This window comes from Semicossyphus pulcher, unplaced genomic scaffold (assembly GCF_022749685.1).
Source record: "Semicossyphus pulcher isolate SPU_LCO1_2020_fin unplaced genomic scaffold, fSemPul1.0.p SCAF_5, whole genome shotgun sequence".
NCBI lineage: Eukaryota > Metazoa > Chordata > Actinopteri > Labriformes > Labridae > Semicossyphus > Semicossyphus pulcher.
In genome coordinates, this window is record NW_027211726.1 from 12,116,154 (window position 1) to 12,130,136 (window position 13,983).

A 13,983-nucleotide genomic window follows, 5' to 3' on the forward strand; every position below is an offset into this window, starting at 1 on the left:
ATAATAGTTTTTTAATCTGTGTGCTAGTTGAGCTACTTTTAACTATTGCATAAGGCTGGTGATGAGGAGTAGGCCTACAATATGCATACAGGGCGTCACATAAGATAATCCTTTATTAATCGGGATATTACTTATAGTCATTTATGATAGTCATATATTTATTTGGTATCTTTCTGCTAAATATTTCGTATGTAGCCTATAGCTTTAAAATTGTGTAAAAAGTATATTCCTACGAAATGTAATGTAATTTACAGATTTAAGTATCAGCTGCATTAGTCAGTCAGATATAAAAGTACATGTCATTACACACATTGTTGGACAAAGAGGGCGGTTCATTGTCAGTGTGTTGTGCAACCAAAACTTTCAAATAAGCCTCCGCAGCGCTGCAGCTGACAGTGCAGCTGTGTGGTTGGTGACAGCTTCCGGCTATATGCTGTTCCACTTCCGGTCTGAATTTCGTAAACTCGGGACGTAGAAAAGGTAAAAACCACCGACTGTTTCCGACTTACATCAAACCCTTAATCGTTTCATTACTTTGCATGCACCTTGTTATACAGATGTCAATAACAAATGCATTCAAATGCTGTCAGTTTGAGAATTGTCGTGAATCCGCTGCTTTTATTCTGACATCACAAGGTTAACCGCTAGCTAGCTTAGCTTAGCGACAGGCTAGTGGTAGCTTGCGTTAGCCATTTAAGCATGGAGGTCAGTGTGTACTCAAAACATCACACTAAAGCGAGGCAAAATAGCACAAATGTATCTTCAGTGATTGAATTTCTTTACCTTTGTTGCACTACTGTATTAATGTTTGTTTCTATGTGTGTTTGGATTGATAACATGAGCCTTCACCTTTGTTAGCGAACTCAAAATACCACTGACATAACAACAACACAGAAGAAGTTACACAAGGATTCTGTGCCGAATCTATTGCATTGCCTGAGAAACTAACTCGCTATCCAAGTTGATAAATGTAAGCCTATTGTTAGTGGCCGTGTTTTAATAAATGCTGCTGAAACAGATAAAGTGTCGGCGTTCTGCTCCTGTTTTGATGTTGCCTAATGGGTTGAAAAAACGTTTGTTTTGGTAGAAAGAAATGGTCTTACAGCAAATTGCAAACATGACGTGGCATGACGAAATCTGTTATAAAAACAACCACGTATATATGATTATTTTCTGTTTTAACTTAAAGGACTACCAGCGAAACACATTTTACTGCACTATGTTTAAAAGTTATACTATGAGCAAGAGCTGCACCGATTTGTTGATTATTTGATGCGTCAATACACAGGTAAGTAATTAACTAATTTGACTTTAGATGTATAAATTAAGCCATTCTTAGCAAAAAAAAAGTCAGACTCCAGATTCCCTGGTTCCATCCTTTCAATAGAGGGGCTTTGCTTCTCTTTTTGTTCTGTTGTATATCATTGTATACTGAGTACCTTTGGGTTTTGGATAATTAAACAGACAAATCAAGACATTTGAAGATGTCACCTTCAACTCTCTCTTACCCCCATTTGTTAATAAATTGAAAACAATCAGCCAGTTCATTCATAATGAAAATTATCATTAGTAACAGCCCTGGCTTTGTTTAACTTTCATTTTTTTTAAACTAAAGTATCTATCTATCTGACTCGTCATGCTGTGGTCTCTTCTCCTGGCAGGAAGGATGCTGGCCCTGTCTCGAGCAGTGGTGTGTGGGGTGGCCCGCGCTCCAGCTGCTGTCAGCCAAGGTGGAGTGACTGCTATCACCAGATACAACAGCACAGCACAGGTACTTGGCTTTTATTTAGATAAAAGTAGAATTTTAATGGGAACAATGGAGTTAACGTTTTCTTTTTTCTTTTTTCAGAGTGCTCCTAAGAAAACAACATTTGGACCTCTAGCAGATGAAGATAGAATTTTCACAAACCTTTACGGCCGCCATGACTGGAGGTAACACCACTGATATGTAAAAGATTCATATTAATCTTCTTGATCCTCTAACACGATACAAAAAAAAACGTACGCATCCCTGCTGAACATAATGCTCATCTACTCATGTTTGTGTTCCAGGCTGAAGGGGGCGATGAAGCGTGGTGACTGGTACAAAACTAAGGAGATCCTTTTAAAGGGGGTCGACTGGATCCTCAATGAGATCAAGGTCTCTGGCCTGCGTGGGAGAGGTGGAGCTGGTTTCCCTACAGGCATGAAATGGAGCTTCATGAACAAGCCAAGCGACGGCAGGTAAAGTGACGAGACGGATGGAGCAACACACATATTTCTTTTTTTTCCTTGATGTCATTTTTGTTTATATAAAAACACAAGAGTCCCATAGAGTCTGAAAAATGGGGCCACATCAGTGAAGTCCTTCCCCTTTTAATGTTCCCCAAAGTATTTACATGTTTTTTAAACATAATTTTAGGTGCTGGTAACCAAATCTTGCAATTGTCAAAGCTAAGAAGTATTCTTTGACAGATGGATTCATTTATCAGGTTAACCAAGTTGGATTTATACTTTTAACGTTTGCTGTGGCCAAACATCAGTTTGGCACATTAACAATTTCAGACTGTGGCTACTCAGGGGGGAAATTAAATTTGCTCTATTTAACCCAGTTGTAATGTCTTGTTTTAGGCCAAAGTACCTGGTGGTGAATGCAGATGAGGGAGAACCTGGCACCTGTAAGGACAGGGAGATTATGAGGAACGACCCACACAAGCTCGTGGAGGGCTGCCTGGTGGCTGGAAAGGCCATGGGGGCGCGTGCTGCTTATATCTACATCAGAGGAGAATTCTACAATGAGTCCTCTAACCTGCAGGTGAACACGGACAGAATGAAAGCAGCGATATGAAATTTAAATCCACAGATTTAAAAACAGAAATGCAGGAAAGGCTCTAGATAAATTTATAAAAATCTTCTAGTTACTTCAAACACTTATTACGGGTAATAACTGATAATTTGTTTATTTAAGCTCATAAAATGTTTTCTGTCGATTCATTCTTTGTGTAAGCCAATAATCTAAGCTTTAAAGTATTTCTACGTGTATTTTGGAGCTGCGTTTAATAGCGTTTTTACGTACTGTTCTCTAAGTCAAAGAAGGAACACTGACACTTTTATCCACATATCAAATGTATATTCCGATGAAGTGCAGGCCAAGCACACACATTACCAGAGCAGTACAAGATGAATGTTTGATTGTACAAGAGTATGTAATGAGTCATCCCTAAAGCTTTCTATTTTCAATATGTGTTCTTAGGTGGCTATTAATGAGGCCTACGCTGCTGGTCTCATTGGAAAGGACGCCTGTGGCTCCGGTTATGACTTTGATGTGTTTGTGATGCGCGGTGCTGGAGCGTACATCTGTGGTGAGGAGACCGCTCTTATTGAGTCCCTGGAGGGAAAGCAGGGGAAGCCCCGTCTGAAGCCCCCATTTCCTGCTGATGTGGGTGAGTTCCAGTGCACTGAGTGTGAGAGAAAATATTGAAGAAAGATGGATGTAAAACATATTTGTAATAATTGTGATGTAATGTCATGATCTAAACACGGGGGTCTAATCGTGGACACTTTTTGTTTTTACAAAATAAAAGCATATCTGAAGTATCTACCTCACTTCTGTTTCAATCCTAAAGGTGTGTTTGGTTGCCCAACAACTGTTGCTAATGTGGAGACTGTATCTGTTGCGCCCACCATCTGTCGTCGTGGTGGCTCGTGGTTTTTGGGCTTCGGCAGAGAGAGAAACTCTGGCACAAAGCTCTTCAACATCTCCGGCCATGTTAACCACCCCTGCACTGTAGAGGAGGAGATGTCCATCCCCCTTAAAGACCTCATCGAGAGGCATGCAGGTACAGATTACACTGAAAGATGAGCATTTTTGAGTTAATAAAACCTTTGGTCTAAACAAGGGGATAAAGTGACGTGTTGGTAATGTTTTTATGATGTGAGTTTTGGGATTCTTGTGATGGAGAGACTCAAATGCATCCGTTGATTATCTGTTTTCCTACGCCAAGGAGGTCAGGGAGTTTTAAGATTAAGCCAGCTTAACATAAGCATAATCTAAGTCAATGCAGTTTTTTCTTCATTTTACTTAATTGAAACGGACATCTGTCTGGTAGGTGGAGTGCGTGGTGGGTGGGATAACCTGCTGGCTGTAATCCCTGGTGGCTCCTCAACACCCCTCATTCCCAAGAATGTGTGTGAAGAGGTGCTGATGGACTTTGACGGTCTCATCCAGGCTCAGACTGGCCTGGGCACAGCTGCTCTTATTGTCATGGACAAATCTGTAAGTTTAACTCATCTGCAGCATCATTTATCAGGCAGAGAGAAGTCATCTGATATTGATGGATGCTTTGTTTTTTGCAGGCTGACATTATCAGAGCCATCGCTCGCCTGATTGAGTTTTACAAACATGAGAGCTGCGGTCAGTGCACTCCCTGCAGAGAAGGTAAGTGCTGCATGACTAAATGCTGCACACATTCAGTCTTTGTTACAAATGTATGAATGTTTTTTTCCTTTTTTATCTGTCTCTTCAGGAGTGGACTGGATGAATAACATGATGTGGCGCTTTGTGCGTGGTGATGCAAGGCCTGCAGAGATTGACATGATTTGGGAGCTCAGTAAGCAGATTGAGGGACACACTATCTGTGCCCTGGGAGACGGTGCTGCATGGCCAGTGCAGGTAAACACATGGACTGTGATAATGTATCTGCATGCAAGGATAAATACAGAAGTATGGAAAATGATTGATTGATGCAACATTCTAGAATAATCAAAACCACCTCAACAAAACAACAAAAACATAATATAATAAGCTTCATAGAGAAAGATTTGATCCTGAGCTGTTGTATTGAATTGAATTACCGTTAGCTAGGCGTAACTGTGAAGGTTGCACACATTACCACAAACCACATCCTCAATAAAATGTACCTTTTTAAACAAAAACACTAAATATCTACCAGTTCTCCTATGGTAATAACATGTAAAGCTAGACTGACAGACTACTCGCAGTACAGCTTTCACTCAAGCTAAGTCAATTTACTATTTTCCTCATATTCTCTCTTCTGTGTTCCCAGGGATTGATCAGGCACTTCAGGCCTGTGATGGAGAGCCGCATTGCTGAATACCAGCAGCAGCAGCAAGCCAGGGCATGAATGACTCCTTAACCTCCTTGAACTTGTTCTTCTGCCTCATTTGTCCTTAACCCTGTGCTTGTGTCACTGACAAATTATTTAAAGCGATAATGTGCCGTCTCATCACCTCATCATCAAGTTTTCTTTGATGTTTGCCTTGTCCTATTACCAATAAAGTTCTATGAATCTCAAACTAGGCTTTGGTTTTTCTTTGTACTCTCTCAGTTTTGTCTGTGGGTGTGTGTGTTTTACTTAAATGTAAATGTTTAAAAAGAACCAATAACAATACTTTTGTTTATATCATGATAATATATATTTTGTTCAAAGGTTTCAGTTTAATAGAATTGTTTTCAATAATTTCCACCACAAAACAGAAAACCTACAGGTTTTTATATATATATATTTTCTTCTCTGTTACTTTTTTTTAATGTGTTTAGGAATATAATGACACAAACATGCATTAGCAGAACAGAGTGATAATGTGGAAAATGTATAATAAATATAGCACTTAAGGATGCTGTTGTTTATTGCTCACACGGTATAGTTACAAAATGTTTTATAAGAAAAAGCTTCGTTTCAGTTATTTAACTCTATGTGCGTATAGTGGTGCAGTGGTGGGAGAGTCAGTTTCACGATCTCGCGATATCTCAGTTCAGCGGCTTTTCCCGTATCACGTGATGTGGGCAGTGTATTTTACTGCGGCTTCATTTGGCTGGACGTTTCGAACGGTAAGAGATGGATACCCTTTTGAATTGTTTACAATGTAAATGGTTGGAATAAATCAGATTTGCTCACACAGATGCATTTTAAATGAGCATAAGTACGACAAGAAAACAAGCTCAAGGCAATGCAAGTTAAAGTAATGTTTAAATATTAATGCACAATAGTCTCGCTTTTAGTTGTATGTGAGCATGTGGAACAGTGTCCGCCGTCTCCATCCTCCTTTCATGTAACTTAGGCCTTATGTTTTTTGTCTCTTTATTGCACTACTAGTCTTCACTTATTAAAAAGCTTGTTTTTAAATTTTTAACTTACCATTATTAAATGACCCCATCTCCAGAATATGATATTTTAATTTTAAAAAATGATTTTTCGTTCTGCGGGTTAACTTGACGCTAGCCTTCTGTCTCTGCAGTATGTCGCTGCATTCAATTTAACATATGTAATGCTTTTAAGTGGGTAAACAACAGCACTATGTCCATGTGTTACAGGTCCATGTGTCTGCTGCAGCATCTGAAAACATCAGCATGGAAATGTTGAAGATAGAGCATGTCGTTGTCGGGAGTGATGTTCAATCCAGCTCAAAGGAGACCAAGACTGAGACCTTGGTCGGCCCTCTGCAGTCTTGTAAGCTAGCGTGTCTTTACATGGCTTATACATGATCTAATGCTGTCAATCTAGTTCTAACTGCCAAAGTCTTCTTTCATTTTTATCTATTCTCTGCTATAACGCTGTAACTGATCAAAATCCTGTAATTTCATTGTGATGCAGATCAGCATGAGAGTCTGCAGTGTTTTCAGTGCTTCATCACCTTCTGTAACTCCAAAGCCAAGGAGAGACACATGAGGAAGAGTCATCGGGAGCAGTATAAGCAGCAGCTGCAGCAGGTAGGACAATGCAAAATAAAAGTGCCATGTCAGGTTCTAGTAGTTATACAAATATAGCAGGTCTTGTAAGTGGACATTTTAGGGCTCCAATTGAGGATAATTTCCATTATCAAATTATCTGTAGATTGCTTTATTGATGGAGATTTTTTTATCTGACCAACAGTCTGAATATGTAAATACATGAAGCACTTTGTCTGAGAAAACAAAAGTAAGCAAATTTGTCACAGTGGAGTTGTTGAAACCAGAAACGTTTTTGCTGAAAAATGACAAATGATTAATGGAATATCTTTAATTTGATCCCTTTTCTCTATAACAATTAATCAATTAGACAACATGCATTGAGTTTGAATTTCATATTTTTAACAATATTCTGCTCATCATTTTGCAGACCAATACAGTGTTCACTTGCTATAAGTGTGACAAAAGCTTCTCATCCTCTGAGATGCTCAGCCAGCACCAGGCCAGCCACAACACAGAGGAGAAGCCCTTCCACTGTACCTACTGTCAGAATAACTTTTCTACCTTTACTGAGGTGAGTGTGAAGCAGGCTACATGTTAGCCTTTTGTTGCATGGAAAATGAAAAAAATAATTGTTTACATTTCTGCAATGTATGTCACATGTCTTGCAGCTGAACAAACACAGGCGACATGATTGCATAGAACGACGGTATCCCTGCAGGGACTGTGGCCTCTTGTTCCCCAGTGCTTCACGACTTCGCAACCATCGCATTGCAGTGCATCCTCAGGGCCCGGTGGTGGCCGATGACATCAACACCTACCAGTGCTGCAAATGTAGTCATGGTTTTCAGACCGAAGAAGAGCTCCTGCAGCACCAGGAGAAATTTGCTAATAATGTAAACTGTGGCGTTAAGCCCCCAGGCAAAAAACGAGGCCGTAAACCGAAGAGTGCAACTCAAGGAGAGATGGTTGACAGCAAGAAGATCAAACAAGAGGAGGAAGCAGAGGAAGGAAACAATGACTCAACAACAGAGGGATGTCCATCTAATGAGCAGCAAAAAGAGCTAAATATTCCTTGTCCTGAAGCGAATTGTGACCTTGTATTCCCTTCTGTTACAGCCCTGCGGGCACACAGGAGGGGGGAACATGGGCCTCCTCCTCGCAAGCCTCACACATGCACAGAGTGTGATGAGAGCTACGCTCGGCCTGATCAGCTCAAAGAACACAAGTCTCAGGCTCACTGCTCTGGATACACCTGCCCAACCTGTGACAAGAGCTATGAAACAGAGGGCGATCTAAAGATCCACCAGAACACCCACACTGAGGGAGAGGAGGTAGCAGAAAACGGATAATATACCGGAACAAGACTGGAACGTCATCCTACATCATTCAGATAAACGATTGTCAGAGTATTCCCACCATTTTCACCTTTGTGTAGGAAGATATGTGAATATTTTAGGGTGAGAGTTTTTAAAGGAAGGTTATGCAACACAAGTGAATTATGGAGGCTGTTTCGGAAATGCTGTTTTTCAATTACTCTTAGAAAAATATCCTACACTTGTGAGTAACACCGTATGCTGATCTGTATATGAATAATATCTACCATGGGCTCATGTCAGAAGGGCCTTTTTGCTGTTTGTACTGCATTACCTCTATTGTCCCGGAAATGTTTTATATTCACTGTAAATTCACTAGATTGTTCTCACTCAGTGTGGGAATGTTTTGTATTTAACGGCTCTATTTAATTTTCAGGAACACTCATAAAAGTTACAATTACACAGAGAATGTAAGTTCTTAACCGGGCGACTGTATAGGATGCGGTACTTTCACGACTTTAACTTTCATTATGTAATCTCCGGGTCTTATTGTACTCTTTCCAAATGTAAATAGCTGTTGCATAAAACCAATACTAACATTTCTGTAGTATCTTCTAAGTCTCTTCGTGTGTCATTGTTTGTATTTATAAAAGGTAAAAAGTAAACAGAAGTGCAGTTTTATTTATATTTACCTTAAAGTGGGTGGAGGTCAGAACTCCCACCAATATGAATGGTCCTTTGTAAATTGCATATACAACATTTATGAAGTAGAATCCTATTTATAACACATTATTTCTTCTCCAGCTGAATATATTTAGACTAGTAGGACTGTAAAGATAGTAATGAAATAAACTAACAGCTTCAATATTATTTTTTTAATCTATTATTTAAGGAGGAGCACACAATGGCACTTGCCCGTCCCCATCCGTCTGTTATGAGATTTATCTACACTACCCACTATTGCAAAGGAAGTTTTATCAAAGTTCTGTACTTAAGTAGAATTTTGAGCTACTTAACTTGATTATTTCTATTTTATGCTACTTTTTACTTCTACTTCCTTACATTTTAAAGAGTACGTTTTATACTATTTACTACTATATACTATTTGTGTCACTTTTTTTTAACTTGAGGCTTAACATTTGTGTACAACATTTTTCCATTCAAGAAATATGCTGCATTGTTATAATTAGAAATACTGAGTACACAACACAGTTAAAGTTAGCTATAATAATATAGCATAAAACAATGCCAACAGTAGTGGACATTCTGAAAATTATTCACAATTATACTTTTGATACAAGTTAGTGTACATTAAGATATTTCTGCTTTGACCTGAATACTGATCTAAATACTTCTTCCACCACTGGTACTATTGTATCGTGTCGTTCCATAATTTGTATAATTCATAAACAGTAATTATCAAAACAATTCAATTGATATGAAAACAAAAATCATTTTCTCCACAGGCGAAGTCGCCCAGTGTTTCGAAAAGGGGGCGTCCTGGGCCGGAGAAGTTCGTTTTCCCATGATGCAACGGGGGTGCCTTTCTATCTCGCGCCTTTGCCTCTGCGCAGTCCATCTTGCCTCTCGTATCGCTGCTGTCACCCTCTGCCAGCGCGCCGTCCGTGTTGTTGTAGTAAATAATGGCGGCATCGGGAGGCGGATTATCATCTCCCACTACAGCTGCGGGCTTGAACACCCAAGCTCCGGCCAAGGCTCGATTCCCAGGTCGGCCGTGCACTGCTCGAAGCAGGCTGCGGTCGGAGAAACGCACCAGACGCGGAAGGCTTGGTTCGGACGATGGGGAGCTGGCTGCCGGAGGGCCGAGGCCCGTCAACATCGGCCTTGCGTTAAGCGAGGATCCGACCCTGCTGCGCCTGCTCGGGGTGGCGGAGAAGCACAGTCGGCAGAAAGATGCGGGGTTCGACTCCAGCGACAGTGAAGAGGTGAATAAGCTAACTATAGCATGTCAGCTACACGGAAAACATTACGCCTACTGGGAGACTTGGAACCAGCTAATTTAAAAGAACAACATTTAAAAACATTTGTTTATTACTTTATTAAAGTATTTGTGCTAATGTAGAGCTACTTAGCGGTAACTTAGCTTGAAAACACTTAACCCAAATTGGCATTGTAGCTAGCCGTGTGCCTGGGGGTATGTTTAAGATTGGTTGATGGATGAATATTTGCAGTTTACTTGCTTTTGTGGTCAGTAATAGTTTATTGCCTGATTTGAAATTGCAATATGAATTCCGTTATTTGGAGCAGCCATACATACGCAAAGATCAGTATCTCTCCAGCTGGGCTTGTTTGCATCAGAAGAATATTAGGCGGAAACTTTGGCGGTATGATAACAATCGTTATAGGGTGTTTGTTGTGGAAACCGGGACGTGTCTTTGTTTATTAATCCCCAATTCAACACTTTTTGTAAAGTTGAACTTCCCACACTGTGCTGACACCACACGCTGCTAATCTTGTCGTTGTTCCAACGCTGCTGCTTTACTTGGGGTTCACTCTTTCCACGTTGGAGCTGTCAGCTGACTGCTCGGTGTTTTGAACGTCAGTTTAACGTAAGATGCAGCTGGAGCGGAAACAAACGTTACCTAGACGTTTTGGAGTAAGCTGGATTTAGACAAAGATGATGCAAAGGAGTGATACAGCCTTTGTGATGCTTTAGATAACCTGTAATTGTTCATTTACCTTTGTAAAAGCGTATAAATACCTGTCAGCAAATTTAAGCATTAATATTCACTAGTTGTAGTAAATTTGATACACTAGAGGATTGTGATATTATGGTTTATAATATTACTGTATTAATTTTTTTGTTAGTTGGTTATATGCAAATTCATGGCAGTGAATAATTTTGTGTTGTGTTAAAACCTGTGCACAGTAGATTGTAGCATATTACCTTGCTTGAAATATTGCATTATATTGCATTATTTGAAATCTAAACCCCTTAAATGCGCATGTATTGTACTGCCAGATTCCTGCCAATACTCACCCGTAGGATTAGGCCCACTGTATTATTTATTTTTCGGTTACATTGAAATGTAATTAATCAGGTTTTCTTGGCCATATACACTGTCTATGCTCAGGTGTAAACGCTGGAGTCAAGTCATAAATATTATGAAAAACAAGTGAGGACTTGAATCCGTAACAATGTAGAGAGGCCAGTGTGTTAGATATTCTCTTCTAAGGTGGTCTCCTTTAAGCCCATACCAGACAGGATGGACCTAATGATATAATGCCGAATCGGATCTAATCATATTATTTAATCTTCAGAGCATGGGCTTTAGTGTCTGACATCAGTCTGAATTCAATGATGCAATGCCTTTAGAGTGGACTGTAACAGAATCACATGGCCCGGGCTTAAGCTTGTGGGTGCTGCTCAACTGGAGTACCACGCGTCACTCAGCGCGTCTCACACTGCCTTTCAGTGCTTCGGAATAGACATCATCATTAGGGGAGTGTCATCGCTGACGAATATATGGAGTCATAATTTCTGGTATGAAGATGGATGTGAGTAATTGGTAGACAAGTTTTAATGCTTTTTTGCTCTGCTGTAACGCAGTATTTGCATCTCGAGGATGCTGGAGGCTCCAGAATCGTCGACTGTCTGTTTACAGTTTTGGATGTATATTCTGCCTGTATTGAAATAGGAGGAATTTGGCTGAAAAAATATTATTCCACTTAAGCATGAGTGCTCCACTTCTGATGCTCCGACTTCAGAGAAAATATTACATACCGTATACGTCTCACTCGTCATGCGGAGAGGGAAGGTGCACAGGTAGAGAGACTGCTGAGTTATTTGTTGTTGACTCAGGTTGAAACTACAATCTGCTTAATTTGGTGCCTCAGCATCACACTGATGCAACACTGGAGTAAGAGGAGAGAGAGGTGCTGCTGCCTCAACTGAAACTGCAGCAGGGAAAATATCTGATATTCAAATGATAAAGTCAGAAAGGGCTGAGAATGAAACATGTTTTTTTAAATATATTTTTCGGTTTGAGTTCCCCGCCGCCTGAAGGGGCTCGGATGAAAGTTACTGCCTACTATTATTATAAATATGACGATATCTCTAAGATTAACTGTGCAACAGTAATACGCCAGTTAAAGAATCAACCAATTATCTTTTTTTATTTCATTTTGGGGTGCACATTTTGTTCTTTGCTGTCCATGTTTTTTAGTTGTTTGACATTGATGCCAACCCAAGGCAAAGGATGTGGATGCAAACTCCTGAAATTGGTAGCCTGTGGCAACCGTGCAACTGCTCTCTACATTATAGGATATTTATAATATCCTACATGTCTGTAATAATTTAGTATCCTATATATTTTTTATAAAGACTCATAACTGTCAGTTAAGCCCTAAGCTATATCATAGTGACAGGATGGGTTTTGGCTTCGTTGTAGCCATTTAAAGGTTTTCTGCCTGTTTTTCTTCAGGAGGAGGATTTCACTGGATTTGGGACCACAACAGTTCGTCCACAGAAAACTTCAGGCACCGTTCCCCAGTCGTCGCCTCCTGGAGCTTCAGACTCTTCTCCTGGAGCGAAGCCTCTCATTGGAAAAATTATGCCCAGGAGCCCAAAACTGTCTCTCATTAGAAAAATTGTACCAAGGGTCCCTAAAGATGGCCAGGGGGACAAAGAGAGCCCAGCAAAAGACAAAGAAACACCTACGGTAGTGATTAAACTGCGTGGCAGGCAGGCAGCTCTTACTGCAGAGCAGAGCAGTACCAGGTCAGCTAACTTTATCAGGAAAGCAGGAAGATCAGCAGACTCAGGCAGCACACGAAACAAAACAGCCGCTACCTCAGCTGGTGGCACCAAGCAAGACAAGCTGGTGAGCACTCGAACAGCCGTCAGGGGCGCAGAAAAGGCTTCCAAGGTCAAGGAACGAGGCGAGGTGTCAGAGGACTCTGACACAGACCAATCACAGCCACAGAGATCTGTGAAACGCATGAGAGGGTTTCCAATGGGGCACTCTAGACGCACATCTCAAGCAATTGCTCTGTCTTTCCACAAACGGCAGAGAAAGAGGACGGCAAAGGGAATGGGTGCCTCTCCAGAGGCTGGAGCTGAGGCGGGCGCTCAAAGTGGAGAGGAGGCGGCGATGCCCCTCGAGTGTAAAGCAGCGGATTCGACAGCAAAAAGAACATACAAAAAAGGCCGTCGATCTTTTTATGGGCACAGGCGAAAGCCATTGAAAGAGGCTTCAATCACTGATCGTCCAAAAGTGCGTCGTAATCGCATTCGGCATGTTTTTTACACTTATGTAGCAGAGCCCGTTCCAGGCACAGAAACGCCTGACGAGCAGCTACAAGGTCAGAGTGTCACTGTATCACAGGGTGATACAGGCTTGTTTTCTGAACAAGTCCAGCAGAGCTCAAACAACTCCTCCACTCAAGTAATGAGCGCTCGCTCCTCCCGCGTTATCAAAGCTCCTAAGAGGTTCTTGGACGAGGAAATGATTGCCTTACCAAAGGGTTCTCTGTCGACTTGGCTGAAAAGTCAACAGAGAGAGGATGAAAAACCAAGTCCATCATGTCAGGAGTCCAACGATGACAGCTCGCTGCTGTCGGACAGTGACTCCACGTCTGAGGTCGACAGCCAACCTGCAGTGACGGGGATCTCACCGAAGCCCAGCCCGGGCACGAGCCACCTCGAGATCTACAAGAACCTAAAGAAACTGACCTTAAAACTGGCGGAGAAAAAGAAAAGCCAGCCCGTCGCTCAGGAGGATTACACACATCCTGGCGACGGTTTGACCTCTAAAGTCAGGAAGAGGCGGAGGTCAAAGCTCATGATGGAGGAGATGGACTCTCCTGGTGTTGTGAGGAAACTCGCCATTGTGGTGAACACTGACGTGGAAGCACCCTCACATGTGCCAGTAGGAGATAAAGGCAACAACAACAGTAAGGATTGTTTCTTCTTTGTATCTATACGTTTTAAAAAATCTCAATGTTAGATCAAAGACTGGGAAGACCCCCCAGAGAATG

The 13,983-nt window shown here is 41.2% G+C and overlaps 3 protein-coding genes across 5 annotated transcripts in view; all 3 read left to right on the forward strand.

Annotated features, from left to right (window-relative positions):
• The first annotated feature begins 437 nt into the window (after positions 1 to 437).
• Positions 438 to 5,295, forward strand: ndufv1 (NADH:ubiquinone oxidoreductase core subunit V1). 2 transcript variants are annotated; one of them, XM_069681371.1, is made up of 11 exons: positions 438 to 480; positions 1,662 to 1,771; positions 1,850 to 1,932; positions 2,053 to 2,223; positions 2,611 to 2,794; positions 3,233 to 3,422; positions 3,606 to 3,818; positions 4,089 to 4,255; positions 4,336 to 4,417; positions 4,506 to 4,651; positions 5,046 to 5,295. In XM_069681371.1, the coding sequence occupies exons 2-11, from the start codon at positions 1,667 to 1,669 to the stop codon at positions 5,121 to 5,123; spliced, it is 1,419 nt and encodes a 472-aa protein (XP_069537472.1). In that variant the 5' UTR covers positions 438 to 480; positions 1,662 to 1,666; the 3' UTR covers positions 5,124 to 5,295. The 2 variants fall into 2 exon arrangements, with proteins under 2 accessions (XP_069537472.1, XP_069537471.1); XM_069681370.1 differs by lacking the exon at positions 438 to 480 and having other exon boundaries at positions 1,637 to 1,771.
• Positions 5,296 to 5,810: 515 nt separating this feature from the next.
• LOC138608455 (oocyte zinc finger protein XlCOF22-like) lies at positions 5,811 to 8,707 on the forward strand. The gene is made up of 5 exons (XM_069681037.1): positions 5,811 to 5,830; positions 6,314 to 6,449; positions 6,594 to 6,709; positions 7,098 to 7,241; positions 7,339 to 8,707. The coding sequence occupies exons 2-5, from the start codon at positions 6,350 to 6,352 to the stop codon at positions 8,017 to 8,019; spliced, it is 1,041 nt and encodes a 346-aa protein (XP_069537138.1). The 5' UTR covers positions 5,811 to 5,830; positions 6,314 to 6,349; the 3' UTR covers positions 8,020 to 8,707.
• An 870-nt stretch (positions 8,708 to 9,577) lies between these two features.
• kmt2ba (lysine (K)-specific methyltransferase 2Ba) overlaps positions 9,578 to 13,983 on the forward strand; it is a 32,004-nt gene continuing 27,598 nt past the window's right edge. For both annotated transcript variants that reach the window (XM_069681035.1, XM_069681036.1), the window contains exons 1-2: positions 9,578 to 9,929; positions 12,429 to 13,899. In XM_069681035.1, coding sequence (XP_069537136.1) covers positions 9,627 to 9,929; positions 12,429 to 13,899 — 1,774 coding nt within the window. In that variant the 5' untranslated portion in view covers positions 9,578 to 9,626. The remainder of the gene's footprint in view (positions 9,930 to 12,428; positions 13,900 to 13,983) is intronic.